The sequence below is a fragment of the Theobroma cacao genome, chromosome 2, assembly GCF_053813885.1.
Source record: "Theobroma cacao isolate CCN51 chromosome 2, ASM5381388v1, whole genome shotgun sequence".
Lineage (NCBI taxonomy): Eukaryota > Viridiplantae > Streptophyta > Magnoliopsida > Malvales > Malvaceae > Theobroma > Theobroma cacao.
In genome coordinates, this window is record NC_142640.1 from 4,400,071 (window position 1) to 4,423,544 (window position 23,474).

General features: G+C 36.7%; 5 protein-coding genes and 1 non-coding gene across 11 annotated transcripts; 3 read left to right on the forward strand and 3 right to left on the reverse strand.

Moving 5' to 3' along the window:
- The first annotated feature begins 997 nt into the window (after positions 1–997).
- LOC18607780 (Leucine-rich repeat protein kinase family protein) lies at positions 998–7,036 on the forward strand. Of its 2 annotated transcripts, none has more exons than XM_088803438.1 (4): positions 998–3,949; positions 4,382–4,510; positions 5,404–5,458; positions 5,944–6,157. In XM_088803438.1, the coding sequence occupies exons 1-4, from the start codon at positions 1,998–2,000 to the stop codon at positions 6,007–6,009; spliced, it is 2,202 nt and encodes a 733-aa protein (XP_088659564.1). In that variant the 5' UTR covers positions 998–1,997; the 3' UTR covers positions 6,010–6,157. The 2 variants fall into 2 exon arrangements, with proteins under 2 accessions (XP_088659564.1, XP_007042189.3); XM_007042127.3 differs by having other exon boundaries at positions 1,009–3,949; positions 5,436–5,458; positions 5,944–7,036.
- Positions 7,037–7,475: 439 nt separating this feature from the next.
- TRNAQ-CUG (transfer RNA glutamine (anticodon CUG)) lies at positions 7,476–7,547 on the reverse strand. Its single transcript has one exon. It is a non-coding gene; the product is annotated as a tRNA-Gln (tRNA).
- A 74-nt stretch (positions 7,548–7,621) lies between these two features.
- Positions 7,622–11,101, forward strand: EMB2219 (Mitochondrial transcription termination factor family protein). Of its 4 annotated transcripts, none has more exons than XR_016024581.1 (7): positions 7,622–8,363; positions 8,461–8,869; positions 9,049–9,264; positions 9,511–9,618; positions 9,929–9,979; positions 10,062–10,203; positions 10,562–10,608. XR_016024581.1 is itself a non-coding variant. In XM_007042129.3 (7 exons), the coding sequence occupies exons 1-6, from the start codon at positions 7,657–7,659 to the stop codon at positions 10,866–10,868; spliced, it is 2,022 nt and encodes a 673-aa protein (XP_007042191.3). In that variant the 5' UTR covers positions 7,623–7,656; the 3' UTR covers positions 10,869–10,908; positions 11,010–11,101. The 4 variants fall into 4 exon arrangements, 3 of the variants coding, with proteins under 3 accessions (XP_007042191.3, XP_007042190.3, XP_017971395.2); XM_007042129.3 differs by adding an exon at positions 11,010–11,101 and having other exon boundaries at positions 7,623–8,363; positions 9,929–10,203; positions 10,562–10,908; XM_007042128.3 differs by adding an exon at positions 11,010–11,101 and having other exon boundaries at positions 7,623–8,363; positions 9,929–10,203; positions 10,562–10,880.
- Positions 11,102–11,402: 301 nt separating this feature from the next.
- LOC18607782 (phenylalanyl-tRNA synthetase, putative / phenylalanine-tRNA ligase) lies at positions 11,403–16,462 on the reverse strand. The gene is made up of 17 exons (XM_007042131.3): positions 16,069–16,462; positions 15,774–15,863; positions 15,606–15,662; positions 15,408–15,463; positions 15,204–15,296; positions 14,965–15,055; positions 14,487–14,524; positions 14,108–14,146; positions 13,717–13,793; positions 13,550–13,634; positions 13,363–13,459; positions 12,871–12,967; positions 12,605–12,676; positions 12,258–12,324; positions 12,047–12,172; positions 11,837–11,891; positions 11,403–11,749 (listed from the first exon to the last, which is right to left on the reverse strand). The coding sequence occupies exons 1-17, from the start codon at positions 16,339–16,341 to the stop codon at positions 11,696–11,698; spliced, it is 1,467 nt and encodes a 488-aa protein (XP_007042193.3). The 5' UTR covers positions 16,342–16,462; the 3' UTR covers positions 11,403–11,695.
- Positions 16,463–17,080: 618 nt separating this feature from the next.
- LOC18607783 (NADH dehydrogenase [ubiquinone] iron-sulfur protein 8-B, mitochondrial) lies at positions 17,081–19,706 on the reverse strand. Its single transcript, XM_007042133.3, has 8 exons — positions 19,488–19,706; positions 19,063–19,141; positions 18,751–18,804; positions 18,565–18,656; positions 18,372–18,485; positions 17,707–17,774; positions 17,516–17,627; positions 17,081–17,431 (listed from the first exon to the last, which is right to left on the reverse strand). Exons 1-8 carry the CDS (start codon positions 19,539–19,541, stop codon positions 17,336–17,338), a joined length of 669 nt encoding a protein of 222 aa, XP_007042195.1. The 5' UTR covers positions 19,542–19,706; the 3' UTR covers positions 17,081–17,335.
- Positions 19,707–19,909: 203 nt separating this feature from the next.
- On the forward strand, positions 19,910–21,982 carry LOC18607784 (envelope glycoprotein). 2 transcript variants are annotated; one of them, XM_007042134.3, is made up of 3 exons: positions 19,910–20,184; positions 20,255–20,373; positions 20,754–21,027. In XM_007042134.3, the coding sequence occupies exons 1-3, from the start codon at positions 20,036–20,038 to the stop codon at positions 20,771–20,773; spliced, it is 288 nt and encodes a 95-aa protein (XP_007042196.3). In that variant the 5' UTR covers positions 19,910–20,035; the 3' UTR covers positions 20,774–21,027. The 2 variants fall into 2 exon arrangements, with proteins under 2 accessions (XP_007042196.3, XP_007042197.3); XM_007042135.3 differs by lacking the exon at positions 20,754–21,027 and adding an exon at positions 21,498–21,982 and having other exon boundaries at positions 19,917–20,184.
- The last annotated feature ends 1,492 nt before the right edge of the window (positions 21,983–23,474 follow it).

The following is a 23,474-nucleotide window of genomic DNA, read 5'->3' on the forward strand; positions in this document are numbered from 1 at the left end:
AAGCAAGCTCATACTCTAGCCACACTAGTAAAGAGTTTGTGGTCCTTTTATGCTCTTTGGGCCTGAACATGTGAGAGAGCAAAAAGAAATTAATTATAGAGAGAAAGAGAAGAGTGAGGAATAGAGACAGGGCATATATGTAGGTAAAATTGATCTTATTTTCTTAAATTAATATACGTGGAAGGAAAACAAAAATAAGGTAAGGAGAAAAAAGGATGTCTATTGGAACAAAAAATTGGTAAGTACAGCTCAAACTATAATTATATGATATAATCTTACTATAAGAGAGATATTTAATTCTTGATTGAAATTGATTAAGAATCACATTTGCAAACTATATTTTGTCATATGGTAAAGGTGTAATTGAGAAATTAATTATAGAATTCACTTGTTATTATTTTAAATTGTACATACATAATTCAACAACTTTTGTATAAAAATGACAAATTGAGTGATCTCAATAAGATTCAGATCGGTCAACGGCCTCCCTCCCTCATTTTCACCTTTCTTTAAATATAGTAGATTGAGTGATCCCAAGAAAACTATTGCACTTCAATCACTTATCTTCAATATAAAATATTCAAATTGAGATCTAACATTGGATAATCAAACATTGTTTGAAATTTAGAGATATAATCAAAGAACAACAGACAGGGTTTGAATATGCATAAGCCCATCATTATGCCATTATCATCAAATTTGATTCAAAGAGAGTGGGGATTTGGGATATGCTTTTAGTTTTATTATAAATAAAACTCCTCAACAACCCAAACAAAAAGGTTGCAAGTTGAACAGAGAAAATACACCTGTAAATGGCCAAGGGTTGGACTGAAGGGAAAGCAAGTACATCAGAATTACCTACTCCCGTCAATTAACCCAATGGAGTCCCACATGATCAGAACAGGGACTTAAAAAAAAAGCAAAGTAATATCTGTTGCTTAAAAGCACAGATCTTTCCAGCCCCCTAAAGAACTGTAGGTTTGAGTCTCTCTCTTTTTTGCTGGTAAGTAGTAACTGGTGCTGTAACTTTCTTTAAGCCGTTGAGTGACATAAATTCACCACAAAATCCAATTTCTTTTTTCCTACCCCAACCCAACAAGAACAAACAAAAGAAGAAAAAACCAAGACAAAACGGGAAACATGAGAAAGTTTGAAGACTATTACAGAACATGAAGATATTAACTTAAAGAGATAGAAAGTAATAGAATTAGTGCAGTATTTTTCTTTTTGGAAGCTTAGCTGGCTTGGGCGGGATTACCGGAGGTCAAACTAAAAACTGAACCATCGCCGGACGTGGCTCTTTTATCAGACCAAAATTACGGAGCCACTGGTTCAGACTTCACCCCAATGGTTCAAGCCTGTTATTAAGCCTTTTTTTATTTCTTAGTTTTTTCCTTTTCCTTTTTTGTCTCTCTGAAAGTTCAACTCTTTTCATTTTTTTTTTCATAAGTTGATTTGTCAGAGCTTAAAAATTGAGCCTTTTGTTTATTTGTGTCTCTTCAGAACAAGAGAAGGAAAGGGAAAGAGTGTACAAGTCCACCATTTAAGTTTTTGACCAGCCACTCTCCTCCTTTTCTCTCTCCCTTTCTAGAATTATTATTGTTTAATTAATTAACATTAGTTTTACTATTACTTTTTCAAATTTTATTTTTTTCTCTCTTCTTCTCTTTTTGTCAACTGAAGAAACTGAAGGATTTGGAGAGAGAGAGAGAGAAGCAAAGAAGAAGAGAAGTTGATACAGATTGGTTACCAACAGGTTTGAAGAAATAAAAAATAGAGCGTTGGTCTATCAAGGTAAGAGCTTTTTTGGGTTTTTCCTTTTGGTGTTGAGGCTTCAAAAGAGAAAGAAAGTTTCCATTTTTTTTTCTGAAGGGGGTGTCTTTTATTTTTGTCAAATTTCCATTACATGTAAAGATACATGTATTCTGCTTGGACAGAAAGAAAGAAAAAAAGAAATATGAGAATATTTAGATGATTGGGGTCAGTGTCCATGAGCCATGGTGGATCAGCGTAGCATAGGAGTAGCTTTCTTGTATCTCTTGTTGTTGCTGTTATTTGAGTCTACATTTGAGCAACAAGTCCAGCAGCAGCAGCAACTGAGTTCAGGCATTGAGTTAACAGCTTTATTTGAACTCAGATCCTCTTTGGGGCTTAGAAGCAAAGATTGGCCTAGAAAAGTTGACCCCTGTTCAAGTTGGAATGGTATAAGATGTGAAAATGGCAGTGTTATTTGGATTAACATTTCTGGGTTTAGAAGAACAAGGCTTGGTAAACAAGACCCACAGTTCGCTGTTGATTCTCTTGCAAATTTTACGCGTTTGGTTTCCTTTAATGCCTCTAGATTCTTGCTTCCTGGTTCTATCCCTGATTGGTTCGGCCAAAGGCTGTTGACACTGCAAGTCTTGGATCTCAGGTCTTGTTCTGTAACAGGTGTTATACCTTCGAGTCTTGGCAATTTGACTAATTTAACTAGTCTATATTTGTCAGATAATAGGCTCACTGGGCAAATTTCTTCCACTCTGGGTCAATTGTTAAGCCTTTCAGTTCTTCATCTTTCGAAGAATTTGCTTACTGGATCTATCCCGTCATCATTCGGTTCGCTAATGAATCTGACAAGTCTTGACATTTCTTCGAATAACTTAACGGGGTTAATTCCTCCAGCCATTGGGGCCCTTTCGAAGCTACAAAGTTTGAATCTTTCGAATAATAGTTTAACGTCTGCAATACCTGCACAGCTTGGGGACCTTGATAGCTTAATTGACCTTGATCTCAGCAGCAATGATTTGTCAGGTTTGGTGCCACAAGATCTTGGAGGGCTAAGGAATTTGCAGAGAATTGACTTTGGGAAGAATGGTCTCAGTGGGTCTCTGCCGGTCAATTTTTTCCCTTCTCCAAGTCAGTTGCAGGTTATAGTTCTGAGAAATAATAGTTTCGTTGGTGACCTTCCTGAAGTATTATGGTCAATACCTAGGTTGAAGCTGCTCGATATCTCTCGCAATAATTTCACTGGGACGCTGCCTAATTCTGCTTTGAATGATAATGCTACTGCTGCAGAACTTGACATTTCCCAAAACAAGTTTTATGGAGGTCTCACAACTGTACTCAGAAGGTTTAGTTCAACTGATTTGTCTGGAAACTATTTTGAAGGTAGGGTTCCAGACTACATGCATGACAATGCATCTCTTAGTAGTAACTGCCTCCAAATTGTACCAAACCAAAGGACTCTGGCGGAGTGTGTATCATTTTATGCTGAGAGGGGCCTGAGTTTTGATAATTTTGGGCGCCCAAATTCCACAGAACGTCCTGTACCTGAAAGTGGGAAGAGCAACAGAAGGATAATTATATTGGCTGCAGTTTTGGGAGGAGCTGGGCTTATTGTGCTATTAATATTGTTGCTATTGCTGGTCCTATGTTTCCGTAGACGGAGTTCAACAAATCATAGAGGGATTGGTGTGGAACCAGTTCCTGCTGGAGAAACACCTTCACCAGGAGTAGCAATTAACTTGTCAAGTCTAGGTGATTTATTTACATATCAGCAACTTCTTCAAGCCACTGGTGATTTTAGTGATGCAAACCTCATTAAGCATGGTCATTCTGGTGATCTCTTTAGGGGTATCTTAGAAGGTGGTTCTCCTGTTGTCATCAAAAGGATTGATTTGCAGTCAATAAAGAAGGAAGCATACCTTTTGGAATTGGATTTCTTCAGTAAAGTTTCACATACACGAGTAGTTCCCCTATTGGGACACTGCTTAGAGAAAGAGAATGAAAAATTCTTGGTTTATAAATATATGCCAAATGGAGACTTGTCAAGTTCCTTGTACAGGAAAAATAGTTTGGAAGATGATAGTTTACAGTCATTAGATTGGATAACAAGATTGAAAATTGCTATAGGAGCAGCAGAAGGCCTATCTTATTTGCATCATGAATGCATGCCACCCTTTGTCCATAGGTATTTTTGCAGCTTTCTTCCTCTTATGCTTAAATTTCTTTCAGTTTGCATAATTCTTTTTTCTCATGCATGTGATAAACTGGAATGTAGAGAAACTCACAGGAAAAACTTCAGAGTTCAGCAATAAGGAAGAAACCCTAGTTAATTGGCAAATTTTCATATGATGAGGATTTTGTTACAATAATCAGTTTTCTTTTTCCCTTTTCTTTTGGAAGCCAACACTAACGTATGTTCCTTTTGTTTGTATGCTACTGTGTTGATAATCTGCTTGCATTAACTATTGGTTAATTACTTTATTCTATAAAGCCAATGCTTTGGCAGCCTCAAGTGTATCTTCATTTCATTGGCTGGGCAATCAATAATTTATTGACTAGTTTTCATGAGGACTAAAAACCTTGTACAAGCACTGACATGCTCTCTTTTGTTGTGAAGAGATGTTCAAGCTAGCAGTATACTTCTTGATGATAAATTTGAAGTGCGACTAGGGAGCCTGAGTGAGGTCTGCGCTCAAGAAGGCGATGGTCATCAAAATCGAATTACAAGGTTACTGCGGTTCCCACAGTGAGTATTCTGTAGCATTGTCTCTGTTTGGATGCATTCAGATTGTGACTATATATAGATGAACATTTAAGCTTGCTTAAGATGTTAGTTGAGCATGTTCTTGCATATGGCTTTTGTTTTATCACTTAGTAAGTGGCCCAATACATTTGATTTAGTAATGTTTTGTTGGTATCCCAGGGGATGGTGGTTCAACATGCTTATATTTTGCAGTAATTAAGTTTCCAGCTGCCCTTTTTATTTCAAATTTGTATTGATTGTTTCCATAAGTTTCCTTAAGTTAATTTTGGATAACAATAGATTTTTGCATTGTCTCTTTCATTTACTCACTTCCTATTCACTTCCTTTTGCTGTCATGAGTTTAAGATATATGAAAAGTCCTTACCTTTGGCTTTGTAACAAAATCAATCTTCTTTTTAGCATCAAGCTGAGGATTTAATGTCTATAGTTTTTAGATGGAAAATCTAATTGAAGAGTGCGGTACTTCTATATTGTTCTATGCTCTAGTTACGAATAACATACTGGTAGAACATTGTACCATGCACCTTTGGAAAATCAGCTCACTCTTAGTTCTTAACTTCTTATTAATTTGCTTATTCTAGTCCTGGGCATATTCTTCCAGGACATGAACATGTTTCCTTGACTTGAAGGGATGTGCTCCAGATCAGGTTTTAATGTGTGATGCAGTAGAGAACTGGCAATTACCTGTTAAATAAAATGTTATATTTTGCTATGGGGTCTGCAGTACTGGCATAGCTTTTAGATGTTTAAAATCCTGGAGCAATATCAGGCATGGTTCTTATGTGTTCGCATTCATGTTAATCACCAAATAGCATATCATATTTCTGCCTTTCTATATTCTTTTTTATAATTTTATTGCTGTTTTACTTGTAAAGGTTGTCATATAGTTCATTCTTGTTGTGTGCAGGTCATCTGAACAAGGTTCTTCAGGTATGTGTACATTTTATTTGTAAATATTTCAAACTTATTTTAGATCTCAATCATTATCTCCTGGCTGATCCCTTGTTGATTTGGTAGCATAGTTTGCACTTTAGGTCCAACATGTTTGTTGCATCTCTTACATGGTTGCAATGTCTTCTGCCATTTGACTAGTTAGCAACCATTTGTGTTCAAGCTTCACATTGTGATAGCATTGAACCCGAAAAATCAACTTTTCTTTCCTTTTGTTCCCCTTTAGGAGAGTGGCAGCTTATTGCCGATATACATACTTATTTAGACTTACCAAATGAATAAATAATTACTCATCCTAGGACAGAAAAAATGTTGCCAGAGAAGTCTTCTTAAATTTCCTGACCTTACATCATCAGAGGGATTTGCAAACAAGAGGAATGCTATAGAGCATAGAATTGCCATTAAATTGTGGTCAAATTCGAAAGTTGTTTCTGAGATTTCATTTTTATTTGTAAAATGGTCAGGTTCATCTACAGCATTGTGTGCCTATGATGTTTACTGCTTTGGGAAGGTATTACTTGGGCTGGTAACAGGTAAGCTGGACATTAGTGCATCCAGTGATACCCAGATGAAGGAATGGTTAGAACGGACACTACCATATATCAGTATATATGATAAGGAACTTGTGACAAAAATTTTGGATCCATCTCTTCTTGTGGATGAGGATCTGTTAGAGGAAGTCTGGGCCATGGCCATTGTTGCCAGGTCTTGTCTCAATCCAAAACCTTCTAGGCGGCCCCTAATGAGATATATTCTCAAAGCTTTGGAAAATCCTTTGAGGGTGGTAAGGGAGGATAATTCAAGCTCAGCAAGGCTTAGAACAACCTCCTCAAGAGGATCTTGGAATGCTGCTCTTTTTGGTAGCTGGCGTCAAAGCTCTTCTGATGTAGCAGTTATTCCAGCAGCCTCCACTACCAAAGCAGAAGGGGGAAGCAGTTTCAAACAGTCAGGAACGACAGGTTCACAGGGCAGTGCTCAGAATGGCGGGGGTGACCATTCATCCTCACGTAGACGGCATTCTAAAGAGATATTCCCAGAACCATCTGAAGCACAAGATATCGAAAGACAGGATCGGGACTAGCAGAGAGGTTAATTTGTTCTCAATTCTTTCTTAATAAGACAGCAGGCTTCCCATTTGAGTGCCTGCTGGTTGGCAACCTGATGAAGCTCTTCTTAGATTTGGAGTAAATGGGGTTTCAAGCTTGATATTTGCGTTGAATTGGCTGGCCTTTAGATGCACATATCTTCTTTAGAAGGTCATTGACAACTAAGTTTTGTGAAGTCAGTCTCATGAACAGTGGTTCTAGTTCGTGGTTGGATCAGGATGGACAAAGGTTGGGAAGAGAAAGGGGTGCCATTGACCATCATGGTTCATATTTGTTTGACAGCTTGTTTTCGGTTTAACGCAAGCTACAATTTTATTGTAATTGATCTTTGTTTGTGGTCCTTTTGTGCAATGTAAATTGTAATTGTCGAGGATTCCTTCATTCAGATGAGATTTTCAGCTGTTCAGAAAGACAGACATGAAAATCAATAGAGAAAAGAAATTATACTGAATTTTTTTTTGATGTTGCTGTTATTACGGATATATATTAACTGGAAAAGAGTGACACTGTTTGCTACAGGCAGCCTATTGTTACTAACTGAAGGCCATGACTGGCCAAAAAATAAAGAAGGTTCCATTATTTCCTGGAGTTTGTATTTGGTTTCTAGTGTCTGGTCTCTTTCACAGAATATAGTATTTGTTCTCTTCCTTTTGCATTTGGTCATATCAAAATCAGATGGGTGAAAAAAGTACAGTATGAATCAATTGTTGAATACGTATCAAAAGAACAAAAGAGAAGAAACAAAATGGATAGCAACAAACAAATATGCCATGGAAAGATCCACCCACAACATTGACAAGCCAGGACAAAATGATAATAATGCTGATTCCCCATCACCATATGCCTTCTAAAAGGATTAATGTTGACATTTAGAAAAATGGAATATCAATAGGTTCCACCGAGATTTGAACTCGGGCTATTGGATTCAGAGTCCAATGTCCTGACCACTAGACCATGGAACCTTTTGGATCGGAGGGTTCTATATTTTTTTTTACAAATTTTGCTACAGCTGGAAATATCTGCCACTTTTTATCCATATCCAATTCCCACCATAACCAAAGAAGAAGAAAGATGCTTTCTTGCCCTCCTCCTCCCTCCCTCCACCAGCATCTCCACCGTCACCCTCATTCCACCACAGTCTACTCGTCCATCCACCGCCAACCTAACCTCCCCGCAATCACCACACCTGACCCTCTCATCCGTACTCAAAACGCAAAATCCACCTCCCTCCTCCACCACTCCACCACCACCACCAACAAAACAAAAAACCCACCCCAAGAAAGCGACAATGACCAACAGCAGCACCAAAATTCCGTCCACCCTAACGACAATAAACCAACAACCCGGCAACTTATAATTCCACCTCATGAAAAACTAAACATCCTAGAAATGTCCCTCGCCTCCAAACGCCCCCCGCTGTTCCCGGGCTCCATTTACGCCAATTCTCTCCTTCCTCTCCAATCCGTATTGCGAACCCGAAACGACACACAACACCTAGAAAACGATAACGACGAGGACGATGAGGATGAGGAGGTGATGATAATGCGTGCGCTTGAGATTAGAAGGAAGGTAACGGCAGTGGTTTTTAAGGGAGCAATGAAGAAGGGAAAATTTGGAATTACGTATTCAACAAATTTGGTTAATAGGTTGTCGGAATTTATTGATCACGTGATGATTGAAGCAGCTGCGTTGAAAAGGTTGCCTGAGTTCGAGGATTCTACGTTTAATGTTCGTGCTAAGGCTGTTATTGATGACTCCAATGTCGTTCCTCTTATAAGGTATGCCATAGTTTTCGAAATTACTTTTGTTACATGCTTTTTCGTTCTAGTAAAGTAGAATTAGTAACCTTTGATTGTGATCATTGTAATTGTATAGGTGGTTGAAGCACAATGACCTCTCATATCCTAAAATTGCGAAGCTGATATGCATGTCTAAAGGAAATCTTGATTCTATACGACGACTTGTTGAGTGGTTAAAGACAGTTCATGTGAAGGCTGAATTTCTGGGGGTTACGCTTTTGAAATCTGGAGATGATATTTTGCAACGTAGCATTGAAGAATTGGATGAGATTGTTGAGTATTTGGAGAGCAATGGAGTTAAGGGGGATTGGATGGGTTTTGTTATTAGCCGATGTCCGAAGTTGTTGTCCTATAGCATCGAGGAAGTGAAAACGCGTGTAGAGTTTTACTTGAATATGGGTATGAATGCAAATGATTTTGGGACAATGGTGTTTGATTATCCCGGCGCACTTGGCTGCTTCACTCTTGAAGAGATGAATCAAAAGGTAGCTGACTATTTTTTTTTTTTCTCCTTTAACATTCTGGATTCTCTATTCACTTTGTTAAGTAAATGTACATGACGAGGTGATCATGAATCAATGGGGTTGCTCTGTAGCAAGTCTTGTTAAAGTGACTGTCCAGTTTGTGTACTTAATGAAGTTATATGTTCCTCTTGTTCATCCAGGTTAATTATCTGAAAGAGTTTGGCCTCAGTACTGAATATGTTGGGAGATTACTAGCATTCAGGCCAGAATTGATGGGTTGTAGCATTGAAGAAAAATGGAAGCCTCTTGTTAAGTACTTATATTACCTTGGAATTTCCCGAGATGGAATGAGGAGAATGCTTACCATTAAGCCAATGGTTTTCTGTTTTAATTTTGAGACAACCATCGCACCTAAGGTAGTGATTATTGTCTTGACTTGGTTATGTGCTTCAATTTTCTTCCTGAATTCTTCTTTACCTAGTAGTGTGTTTCTCTTCTTGTTTATCTTATATTTTGCCATTGTGGTCCTCTACTTCAAATTTTATTTGTTTTCTTTTTCCGCTCACATGAACTATATGTTTGCTATATTGAATGGTTATGCCAAGTATATGTCATGCTGTATAATGTGGATGTTGACACTGATTTGGTTTTCATCTTGTCAGGTTCAATTTTTTCGGGACCTAGGTGTTCGAGATGATGCCATTGGTAACATGCTTGTCAAGTTTCCTCCCTTACTAACATACAGCCTCCACAAGAAAATTCGGCCAGTGGTTTGTTCCTTTTCTTTTGATGTTACCTTCATCTTTTAGTTACTCTTGAATAGGTTTTCATCTGTTACCTTTTGATCTTTCTCCTTGAACAATTGCTTGAAGTAGTTCAATTTATTTATTTTTTTTAAAAAAGAAGTAATTTTTTCAGTTGGATCAAGTGATTCAAGGAGGCATTATCATTGCATATATGTTTCTGGCTATATGGTTCTGCTTTTAGCATTTATCACTATTGTTGTTTAAGTTGGTATTACCTATGAGGTATTTAAGATTTTAAGCACAGGTAATGTAATCTTATTGGAATATCATACAGGTCATATTTTTGATGACAAAAGCTGGAGTCACTGAGAAGGATATTGGAAAGGTTATAGCTTTGGGACCAGAGCTCTTGGGTTGCAGTATAGGAAATAAGCTTGAGGTTAATATGAAATATTTTCTGTCACTAGGCATACGGCATAGACAGCTGGGTGAGATGATTGCTGATTTCCCTAAACTTCTTCGATACAAAGTAGACCTCCTCTATCCTAAGTATCGTTATTTACGACGAACTATGGTCCGTCCTTTGCAGGATGTGATTGAGTTTCCCAGGTAAGGAACATTGCAGCAAGCTGTGTTGATCTTATTGCCCCAGTCTTCTTATGTTCATTTATCAATTGGACTGCTTCATTAAAATTAGTTATGATCAAGACAAGACTATTTATTATTTAGGTTCATTAGTCCTGGGAGATGAGCTGAAACGTTTTTTAATCCTATTGCACTCAAAATGTGCATTTATCAGTCAGGTTCCCAAGTCATTTGTTGAATGTATTATTCTTAACCAGGAAATCTTTGCATCCATTTTTTATCAGTATTAGCATTAGACATTTCTCTTTCTTCATTCGTAATATGAGTCTTCTCTCTCTCTCAGCTGTTGTATTAGAGACTTAACGTAGTGAAAATTCTGCAGGTTTTTTAGCTATTCTCTAGAAGAGCGAATAATTCCAAGGCACAAAATTATGGTGGAGAATCGGGTTAACTTTAAACTTCGCTACATGTTGGCTTGTACTGATGAAGAGTTCAATGGAAGAGTTGCAGATAAAGTTGAGAGGAGGCGAAGGTTTGAATCTGGTCTCTTAGATAATGCTCTGGCTGATTCACAAACAGCTGAAGGTTCCTTGGGGAAGGCAGCAGTCATCAATTGTCCAGCAAGTGAAAATGCAATTTTGAATTTTCCTGTGAGTGATTACTCAATGGAGAGGACAGTCCAGAAGTGAGGATTCTCCAGGGTTGTCGCTCTGAACTTGAATGGCTAAAGTTCTGCACCACTTTGACATTTTAAAAAACTCAATAGCCTTATTACTTTTTGGTTGTAAATACTAATGAATTTTCTTTTCTTTTTTTCTTTTTAAACACAGGAACAAGGGGTTGCTGTATATTAGCCTGATTGTATATTAAATGTATCTATTAACAACATGAAGGTAATGACAGGAGAAAATTTTACCTGCAATAGCTCGAAGCCTTGCCTGATATCAACTAGAACACTAAATCTGCCTAGCAAAGAGTCTAATACATTCTGTCTTACCTTCGTTATGGTACGTTGGGTGTCTCCTTGGACTTGAAGACATCCCCAACACACAAAGATCACATTTTCCTCCATTTTTTTTGCCCTTTGAAATTGTAAATCTAGTTTGACCATACATTTCTTCATCGATATTATAATATCAATATGTGAAAGAATGCCTTTGGAGGGAGCGGTTAACGAACAAAACCGCGTTAAGGCTTAGCACAGAGAATCCAACAAGGCAGGATAACAAACTGGGATTGCATTGGGTGTTGGAAGTCGAAGCATGTTGAATTAACACGTCTTAATAAAGTGAAATAAATAACAGTGACAGGTAATGTATCTAATGAATACAAATGTTCCAAGCTGTGATCACAGCCACTATTACACATAAAAATTGAAAGAAGAAAGGAAGTCAAAAATGCCTGATATAGCAATTGCTCATTGTATATGCTATAAAAGTACATGTGCAAACTGTATTGGTGTATCCTTGGTTCGATTAGAAGAAGAAAGAATGGAATGACAAGAATGTTCCATAGTCTAATTAATTCCAAGGCGACAGATTGGATTCCTTTTGATGAGACTAAGATCCACCTACAAAACACCCATGCATACGTAAATCCATCTGAAAACAACCACTACACAGTGAGGAAGATAATATGTCGGTGTATATGATAGTACCTTGTGTCCAAACAGATCCCTAATGTTATCGACTCCATAGAGTATCATAGTTGGTCTAAGTCAGACAAACAAAAACAAAATATCAAGACATTGTTCAAATTTGCTGAAAACAAGCTTGAAGTAGGCATGTCAACAAGCTGGCATTAAAACAATTTTTCATTCATAACTTTCTTCAGTAAAAAATAATAACACCAGGTTATAATTTTTTACCTTTCAAGGGAAAGGCCCCAAGCAATAACACGAACGTCCTCGGGGAATCCCATTGGAAGCAACATTTCAGGTCTGAACATGCCAGAATTCCCAATTTCCACCCATTTCTTCAAGCCTTCATGATAACTGATAAAAACAAGAATTATCTGTCAAATCTATATTTACCTAACAAGTATCACAAACCCATTAAGAGCAATATGTGACTTGTCACCTGAATATCTCCATGCTAGGTTCGGTGTATGGGTTGTAAGCAGGCTTGAAACGCAACTTGGACATGCCTGAAAGAGATCATAGCAAAAACATTAACATCAATTACATTTCTATATCATTTTCACCATCACCACAAATTCCTACGCCAGTTCTCATAAGCATCAATCTCATGATGAACAGTAGCATATCAGAAGACAGATCACCGACAGTTACATCACAAACTTTATCCAGAAAAACACTACAGGCTTCAATACATTGAACCATAAAAAATTGAACACTTAGTCCAATATATGCACAGTGCCGCGATGAAACTATATTTCCTGCAGAATGATGCTCGATGATCATTACCTAGTCTTGAGAAGAAGTCATTCAGGACACCAATCAAGTCACCAAGAGTAAGTCCCCAGTCACATACCAAACCTAAAAATAAGGACATAATTTCCAGATGGTCAGTAAAACATTAAATGCGTTACAAAAAAAAAAAAATCAGATATTTGCAAAACAAAGTAGCACACAGAGGTTGGTCTACAAGTTGGATCCAGTTAACATAACCAGAACTCGGACTTGAGTAAAAATGACAAAAGTAGAGCAGATGCATGCAGATTATAAAATACCTTCAATCTGATGGAACTCTGCAAGATGAGTTCGGTCCACAGATTCATTTCTGAACACACGGTCTATAGAGAAATATCTTTTGGGGGTAAAAGGTTGCTGAAGATGAAATCAAAAAGGAAATCAATATTAACATTCACAGATATTAGTTAATATTGATGCAACCAACATCAACAACAAGTAACAGTATAGACAGCATGAAATATTGAATACCCCTCTTTTTTCCCAGATGGAAAGTCAAACTTAACATATAACAGAGATCCTGATCATTGATGGATTACACACACAATCAACAAGATGGTGCAGTGTAGGTAATTATAAGTGCAGTATGATGCTCCTTGAAAAGTATGAATGCATTAGGATTAAAGCACTATATACTAGTTTATAGGAAATGCTTAACAAAATAAGGATTTCTGAATTTAGGGAAAAAAAGTCAATTAAAACAGGTTGAATCAAACCAGAGGGCTAGACAAAGAGTAGTAAGACAATCAAACCTTTGCTAGAGCATAAAGCATTCTAGTTGAGACAGCAGTTGTATGAGTACGCAGCAGGTTTTTGTTTGCTTCCTCTCTTTTCCAGTCATACATATATCTTGGGAAAAATAAATAAATAAAAAGTTTAATCAATTTCTTGGTTGTCAAATACAGAAGTAAGACTCCAAGAGAAAGAAAAACACCATACCCCCTGGAGCCATAACCACCAGACTCATGGACCCGTTTCACCAACTCAACATAATCTTCGGGCAGTTCCCTTGTAGTAGATGGAGCTGTAGATGTATGCTCCAAATAAGTATCCAAACGAGAGTAGAAAAAGCATATATGCTAGTCAACCAGACAATTGAAACACACCTTCCATAAAGAATGTATCATGCGAATCACGAGCAGGATGTTGTTGTGGCTGGAACAATGCATCAAAGTTCCAGAAGCTACAAGTGGAAACAGATACGGTACAGCAATATTAGAGACAAATTTATTCTTGTCATACATGAAGGAAAAGAATTAATGAGAATGTAAATGTAGGATTTTAAGTTCCTTCTGGCCATATTTTTGTTAAAACATTATCTTCTTCAGATCTTTTGAAGACACCTTCATATTAAGAAAACTGAAGGCATGTGTATTTTTTTTTCTCAGGTTCCTAGCTTAACAAGTATACATTGCTTATTCGAAGAAGCTCCACTTGTAATCAACCATCACAGAAACAACATAAGCAAAAAAAAGAAGAGCTGGCTATGTCAACTACCTGCTTTCAACGAAATTGTTTGTTGGCATCTCCTCAAAACTGCAGCAACAAATGAAAATCTATATGAATATCAAAGTTGAAAATAAAATATTGCCAAAATATTCATCTCAAACTCCCAGGGAGAAAATGACTAAATGAACATAGTATTAGAGAAAAGACCATTGTAATAGCATGGCATATTTCTGGTGAGGCTGTGTAACATGTTCTCATTCTTTGTAAAAAATAATAAAAATCCAGACAAGGTGATGAGTGTTGCATATGCACTATGAGTTGATTTCTGTGGTCCTCTTGCAGCAGCACCATGTATGATAAAGGTTGAAAAACTAGCATATAAAATCTGAATGTACAGAGAAGATTTATATCAAAGCTCAAAACTCACCCCATCTGAAGGAATATGTTCTTTAATTGTTGTTTCACCTGAAAATAGAATGCTCAACAACGTTAATTACATGTATACAATGGGACGCTTAAGCCAACAACAATTAAGGCATCAATTAACCAAAAGGGATTGGTGATACAACATCCTAAGTGAACCATTGCATCATATTGTGCACAATAGATAGTTTTCACACATTCACATATAGGAGCCGAAAAAAATATAATAGAAAAAAAGTCTTTCATAGACCTAGATAAAGGCCCAATTTATAGTTCCTCAAGAAAAGTTGAATGACGCAGCTTTTGTTCTGTTCATTTATTTGACAATCAAAAAATATCAACCTTTAACTGTAATTTATATGCAAATGATATAAAACCCACAATTTCAAAAACTTTATACTTATTCAAAAGGCTGGTATCCGTCATATGTATTTTTAATGATAAAATTAAATAAGTTGATGAACAAATAGTCCTATCCTTGCCTTGAGCAACGGGTGAAGATGGCCAGCTTCAGCTGGTGGTCCTTTCGCGTTGAAGTTATATTCTTTGAACTCTAATTCCTTCCAGTCACCCCTAAATAACAGAAAACATAAATCAATATCAGTCCAACAAAATCCCTTTGGAGCAAAGCATGTCTCGCTAATAAGACAAAAAGAAGGCATTTCAAAATCATTACTGAAATTCTAACTTCACATGCATACTCATCATGTCTATAGCATACCTCTGTAGATTCTCTCGAGTCAAATCAGTAGCAACTTTCTTTCTTTTAGGGGCATAGTTTGGCCCTTTTCTCACTGAGTAACCTTTCCATGTCCTAAAACAAGATATAATTGGGATAATTGGGAAAATATCAGCAATGTGAATAAAAATACACATCCACTGTAAGCATAATAATAAAAGCTCAGGCAAGGGACTCGATGATTACTGTGCAACAATAAGCTTTCTTGCTTTAAGTGAATTAATATCATCTTTGCCAATTGCCTGCAGTAAAAGATTCAACTTTAATCAGTAAAGGAAGAAACAAAATTAAAACCATTTACATCAATTTCAATAAGGGAACTTTTGACAGAAAGATCTAACTCAAAACAAAAGACAAGCAACTCATTATAATGGAGAAATATACCTGACCATCTTGTATTCGTATTAGCAAATCCTTGACCTTGTCTTCCACATGTTGGACCTACAAACCAAAGCAAAAATTGGAGGGATAACTAACATAATTACATAGAACATGGGCATTCAAAATAGAATTATCCAATGTTTTCACAACATTACCCATAAAAATGATTACCTTTCTGGAAACTTGCTTGCCCATATCGACCCATTTGTTTTTCCCAGCTTGTGAGCAACCAATTTTGAAAACTGAAGGGTCTAGCTTTTTCTGCGGCAACGCACAGTGCCAAATATTACATGTTAGCAACGAGCTTAGAAACATATTTAAAGAAATGTCTTTTAAACACAGATCCCAATAAAATTTTGCAATAAAAAAGAAGGATATCGCATGGAGTAGAAGACCCAGAATCGAAAATGAATTAAAAATGTGAGGGAAAAAAAAAAGCAAAGAAAGAGAAGGAGAAGAAGCATGCCTGCAGTTCATCTTTAGAAATGGAGCCCTCGGGAGGGATAGCTAAGAAGAGTTGAACTTCGGGGGATCCTTCGGCAGCGTATTTTTTACCCTCGTCCGTGAGCACCCAACTCTCCCTTTTAATATCCTGGGCATCGATGTAACGGAAACCATGGAGGCTCTTGATAACATTGACGACATCGTTGTGCTGGAGACCGTGTTGGGATGCAAACTGTCCTGAATCTGGGATCTCCTCGTGGGTCGCCAAGTAACCTAGTATCGCATCCTCCGCCATTGCCGCTGTGTCTCAACTTTCCTCACTAATTTTGGACTTCCTGTTCTAACCCTAAAGCCTCCACTCTGAGTTGGCATGGATTACATCAACGACAGCCTTTCTTAGATGTTGGGTCAAAAATACGAATGGTCCAATAATAGTGGCTGGGCGGCTTTACTTTGGGCTGTTGGTTTGCAATGGGAGCATGGGAGTGTTCCCCGATGACAAGCCTAATATGAAAATTCTGAAATGGCAAATTCTATTCTTTTCCCTGATCTGATGATGATGGTATAAATCAATGAGATTATCCTAAATCTACATGCAGAGCAGAAGTTGCCTCATGCATTTAGTTACTAACACAGGCTTGTAAATGTTCAAATTTCTCAATTAGGGGAATATCTAATTGATGCTGTTAGTACTTAAATTTTATTTCAGGCACAGCAATACTAATTTGTACTAACAAGAAGATAATGAGAGAAAAGATCTATCCAAATCAACATGTGATCATAGTTTCTATTGCTCTGATCAAACCATGAAACTGTCCATGTAGAGAGGATTGACAAATCCTACTTGTACAATGGATCATTTCATCATTTCAGAGAAGATCATGCCCATGTCTAAAGAACCAGGGTACATTGATTTGAGAATGAGATACCCAGGAGGTGCTTATTCTGACCAAGAAATCATATGATGGACAATTCCAAAGCAGACTTCAAAAATTGATTTCATTCCATCAGTCTCTTCAAAGGAAAAACAAAAATAACAAAAAACCTTGCTATTTCTCCTCGGGTAAAGTTTTACAAATTGAAAATTTGTTCCCTGAACATAGGATTCTTTCATCCACCATTGCCTTCAAATGTAGCAACAACATAATTCACCAGGATACATTAACAAAGTCAAAATGCCCAAAATACATAGTATATGCAAGACCATGCATCAATGATCTTATTTTTTCAGAAACTAAAAAAGCAGCAGTTGCTGTTCTGAGCAAGGAGGAAAGATGGGAGGGGCAGTATCAGCGATAAAGGCTTTCAGATCTGAGATTCTCTGCAATCTCAGTTTCCCATCGGTCACCATTCTCAAGCAGCTTCTCTTTGTCATACAGCAGCTCCTGCAATAACATTGACAATAACTAATTGACGTCAACTTACAGGCAGCAACAGCTGTTTATGATTCAATTAAAAGCAAGACGAACCTCATGAGTCTCAGTGGCAAATTCAAAGTTTGGTCCTTCAACAATAGCATCAACAGGACATGCCTCTTGGCAAAGTCCACAGTAGATGCACTTAGTCATGTCAATATCATACCTGCAAAGTTGAACTGATTGTAAGAAAAAGAAGACAAAAATAACACAAGAAGATGAAGAAAAAGAAGAAGAGAATCAACCTCGTTGTCCGACGACTTCCATCCTCTCGTTCCTCAGCCTCTATTGTGATTGCCTGTGCTGGGCATATCTGATAAACCACCACACTTTATGAGAACTTATAATAATAAATCCATATTTAACAAAGATGAGAGGAGCTTAAATATAATAATAAATCCATATTTAACAAAGATGAGAGGAGCATAAACAGGATCTAATATATGATCAGAATAGTAAAATTCATCAACAAACCAAGCACAATTTGCCTGGGCCCAACTTTTCACAGATTGCTTACTCTGCAAGACAAGCAATGACAGACACTAATCTTCCTTTATATAAACCAGAGGGCATAATAGCGGCATTATACACCACAAATAGAGTAAACCAATGTGCAATGTCCATCAATGCATATGACAAAAAGAATCAAATGAAGTGACCATAATATCCATTTTGGTGTCTGTATGCCAAGAAAAAACAACAAAATACAGACTCAGAGTTAATGAACTTAGCCATTGCCATTTCCAGCCAGGTGTCCATACCAGGCAGCAGAGGTTAGTTTCTACCCAGGTTGATACTTGCCATCCCATACCGAATCACCACATGGTGGTATCATTCCCACACTAAACCCAAAAATAATAAAATAAAATAAAAAAGATAATGGGGTCATTACAATGAAGCTTGAACTTACAGCTTCACAAAGTTTACAGGCAATGCAACGTTCCTCTCCAGTTGGATATCGGCGGAGAGCATGCTCCCCTCGAAAACGAGGGCTCAATGGACCCTTCTCAAATGGATAGTTAATCTGCATGAGGAAAGACAAGTTTGCATCATACATCTGCCTCAATCTAAGCCCAGAGAAAAAGGATTGGGAAGACACTTACAGTAACTTTTCTGTCAAAGAAGTACTTGAGTGTCAGCATGAGACCCCGAACCATTTCAGTTAGAAACAATGTGTTTATGCTTTGCTCAAAAACTGCAATTGAGCCAAATAGAAGAAACAATTCATTGCCTAAAATAAATGAAATGACATGTAACGCAAACAGAAACATTTCAGTTCACTACATTACCAGCACTCCAGTCTTTGGAAATCTCCTTTGCAAGCTGCTCTCTTTCTTCATCATCTACAGTTTACACACATGAAAACATCCATGAATGAGAGATTATTAATATCAACAATAAAAATTCCCATCAGACGGGGCTAGGTTGTTATGCATTTAAAAGGTGTGACAGGCATTTTCTAGTAGACTAAGGAATCCAGATAGACAAAGTATTGCATTTATCCCCATTCCACGCTCTTTCAAAACTCAAACTATGTTTTCCAAATATGCACACATTGAGATTTATGATAAAAGTGAGAAGATAGAGATACAAAGGTCAACCTTTCTTGGTGCTGTATGAGTGTGCAGTGAGTCGCAGCCCAAACTGCTGAGAACCCTGCAAAACTTGCCCTGACACAGCCTTTACAAACATAAGCAACAAAATGCAAATCAGCCACAAAACTATACACAAACACTAACAAAAGAAATTGAACAAAAACTCCTTTTTTCATCAAAAATCTTAGGCAAATGTTTACCTTAAATCTACCTATGAGGATTTGCTCTTTTCTATAAATCATTTCCAAATTACATTATCACATGCCGGGAATTAACATTTGAATTTCGACTGTCTATCAACAGATTCTAACGAAAAATTAATTTCTAATTACATGAAATTTAATCAAACTAGGGCACAACTGAAAAGGGAAATGTTAACCAAAAAAAAAAGCAGTTAGGTTTGGAAGGAAGATGGGAAAGTGAGTTCTTACGAGGTGTCGAGCTCGGAGAGAGTTAAGAGAGTTGCGAGCGAAGATCGCAGCCATTGATTTTGGTTGTGGGTTGGTGGTGGTAATTTAACGGATGAAGACGATTAGTTCTTCGCCGATCGGAGCTGTAAAACCAAGGAACTGGAGAAACCTCCTGCTTAATTGGGGGCTTTCACTTTGCAGGTCATTTTTTTGTCGCTGACGCTTTCGATTCGGGTTCGTTTAGAAGAAACGGCTCGTTTTAGATAATGCAAGCCTATCAGGCTAGTTGGGGCATGAGGACTTCTGAGTATGGACTTCAGCCCAAACTGCACAACGTTCTTCTTAAATCATTGACTGGCCCAATCCAAGATGGGAGTTGGACTAGCCTACAGCCCAAGCAGAACATTCAAATTCGACGGTGTCGTTTTAGTTTTGTTCGAAAGGACACCGGTTTCTGTGGGCAAGCTCTGAATTCTCAAATACAAATTGTAGGGTTTAAGGAAGAAACCGGCCTCCTTTTTCCTCAGCCTCGGGCTTCATCTTCCAACAATTTCCAGACCAGGGAAGAAATGGCGTCGTTTTGCAGATCAGCAGTAATGGCGGGTTCTAGGTCCCTCGCTTCTAGATCCAAAACCCTAACTTTAAAGAGCCTAACTCCAAAACCAATGTCTTCTCCTTTCTCTTCTCCGTCAACAAGATCATTCCCTTGCGCTTCAAGGTACTTTCCTTTTTCTTTTTTCGTATAAATTCGGTGTCAATTCTTAACTTTTTTTTTTCTGGTTTAAAAGGATCTTATCGGTGTTGGGAGGAGTAGAGTCCATGATGCCACTTCATAGTGCCATTGCATCTGCTCGGCTACAATCAAGCATAGCCGTCGATTCGTCCTGTTGGAGCTGGCTCTCTCAAGGTATTTTTTTTTTCTTTTCTATTTTCATTTGTTTTTCAATTGTCTAATTTCAGAAATTGCAGCTCCATTTTGTCCACTTGATTGGATGAAGAATGTGGAAAAGGGAAGATAGTGCTTGGCGAATTGCTAGCTGTTTTCTTAAGTATTAATTGTGATTATCCTTTACTTCCCTTGGACGTTTTCCAATGTTCCGAATTTGGAAAATTTTCATAGAAATGATTTGTCTCGCACTAAGTTAAAATTATTGTGCGGAATCATGCATAAAAAGTCACTGATTTGTAATACCATTTACCTTCTGCGCCTATGTTGTAGTTGCCTCTTGTTTTATAGCATTTAAAAACCATACGTGTTCTAACTTGCTTTTCTACTTCATGAAATAGGACTTGCAACACCATTGTGACAAGGCTGGATCCTTTGTGGGACAATAAAAGCATAGGATCTTTTTTTAGAAATCTATGTCAAAGGAAAGCAAATTGTTCATGTTCTTGTCTTTGTATTATGAAATTCTGCAGTGCCTGCAGATTTGTTATCCGGTTTTTTCACTTATTTACAAGAGTTGAACTTAGCTGTGTATGTTTTGTGGACAAGCGAAGCTATTTTAGCTCTGAAATTTGTATCTCGTAGCCAATGATCAGAAACCATTTTTTTTTTTTTTTGTTCTTTTGGCTCATGCTGAGGCTTTCCCTTTCAATTTATTTAAATCTTCTTTTTGAGAGATTGGATGATAGGGTTGCTTACTGTTGCTTGTTAATTCAAACCATTTCAACATAATCGGATTTTTTTTTTGTTCCTGTATGATGGGTCTGATTTAGGCATTCTATTATCTCTATAATTCTAAAGGATCAGTTTTCTGATCCAAATCCTTATATTCAAGTGATTCTCGTCAGCCTTGAAATCATTTACCAAGTGAAGTTCTTAGACCTGGCTTGTTTCCAACCTAGAATGTTTGTGATGCATCCTTCCTGTCAACTTCATTTCCTTATAAGCCACATTGTTTCATAACATGCTTTTCTCATTCAACGTGTCTTATACTTTTGTTTTAATCAGCAAAGCTTTCATAAGTATTTGGCCCAACATTTCCATCTACTGATTATTCTCCATGTATCTTCATTGTTATTTCCTAGACTTTGCAGTTCCTCGGTGACCGAGTAAGGGCTTCAGTCATTCCAAACCTAATTGGCTTGCATTTGAGGGCTTCAGTCATTCCAAACCTAATTGGCTTGCATTTGAGCAGTTCGTTTCACATCCATCCCTTATCCTTTTCTTTTACGGCTATTTTTTCATTTCACATCTCTTGGCTAGATGGATTTCTACCTGTGGCAGAAAATTGTGTTTTTTCCCTCCTCTTTGACGAGGCATTGTCTATTTTCAGCACAGACTTGTTAACGTGCATGTATATCCTATTCTGAAGATGGTAGTTGACACTTAAAAGGAAAAAAAAAAAAAGAACAAGAAAAAAGAGGTGAGAAAACAATTAAACCCTGCATTTAGGAAGTTCTTTTGCACTTGAATTTGTGCACTTTGAGAAACATTAGTATTTCTAGTGTTGTTGGAAGTTGGAAACTACCTAAGTTATCAATTTACTGGCTACTCTTTCTTCTTGGTTCAAGCCTGCACATCACAGCTGAAATTATTCTTTGGTTATGGGAAATTTGAGGCTTCATGCAGAACTTCTTAAACTACTTCATTGCGTTGCGTGTGCCTTTTTTCTGTCTTTTTTGTTGGCATAGTTCTCTGGAGTTGTCATCCTATTTGACTTGTGTTTATACCCGAATTTCCCGTGAAAGAAAAACCAATCTGGCTGTTGGCTTTGTGTTATCGTGTTAGTTGTTATGCCTATTTTCCTCTTTAAATGTATGTTGGTGAAGTTATTGACTTCCAATGATCATATTAGATGCACGAGCGTTCATTGCTTTATGCTAGGAAATGCTTTTAGATCAAATTTCACTCTAAAAATGTTGGGAAATCCCGATGACCAACCTCAAGAAGAGCTTGAGAATCAACAGGGCTAACTGATGAACAGCTAGAGAATCAACAGGCCTGACTACTGCTGTTCATCTTCATCTGAAGTCGCTTGCTTTCTTTTTAAGGAAACAAAGACAAAAGAAAAACAGTCTGCTTGCTTGGGATGAATGATGATCACACTTTGACAAAAGAAAAATGTTGGTACACGCAGCACCAAAAGCAAATCTTTGAATTTTCTATTTGATGACAGGACCTTATGGTTGGACTTTGACAAAACCTTGCTTATTAATCCGCTCGATCAGCCAAATGTTTAACATTTATCTCTTTAAGGAAATACAGGTTTCTGGTTTCCGTTCAACTTGGCTGGAACGTGTTGATCTATGGTGGCTTTTGATACTTTATAATACAAGATGATTGCAAGCAATGTGATTATACGAAAAATAACATTATAGTATTTGATATATAAATAAAATAATGATTAAAATGTAAATAGGGTAAAATTATAGTTTTGATTTGCGAGTATTTTATTAAAAATGTAAAATTAATTTTTAAAATTATTTTTATTTATTAAAATATAAATTTAATATATTTATATTTTTTATTGTTAATTTAATATAATATCATCTCTTAAATATATTTTTAATATCATATTTTTTTATTTTTATTATAATATTATATATTATATTTTTTAATATAATTTTTTATATTATATATTTTATTTTAATTTTTTACTTATATTATATAAAATTTAATTTCTTATATTTTAGTTTAATTTTTAATTCTTGTATTATATATTTTATTTTAATATATTTTATTTTAATTATAATATTATAAAATATGTTAACAAAATTAAAAAATTAAAAAATAAAAATATCTTTAATAATATTACATAGTGCAATATAACGTGATTGCATTAATTTTGAATTGCAATCACAGTACATCTTTTACTATAATATGATTGTATTGCATAATCTTACATTATAGTGATCTATTATAAAATAAATACTATAATGTAATTTAATTAAACACATTATAAAGAATGTGTACCAAACGTCACTTATGACTTGAGGAAATGATTGGTGTGGGACTGACGGGTTAAGGGATTCCGAAGTTTGGCCACAAACCTAAACTAACGT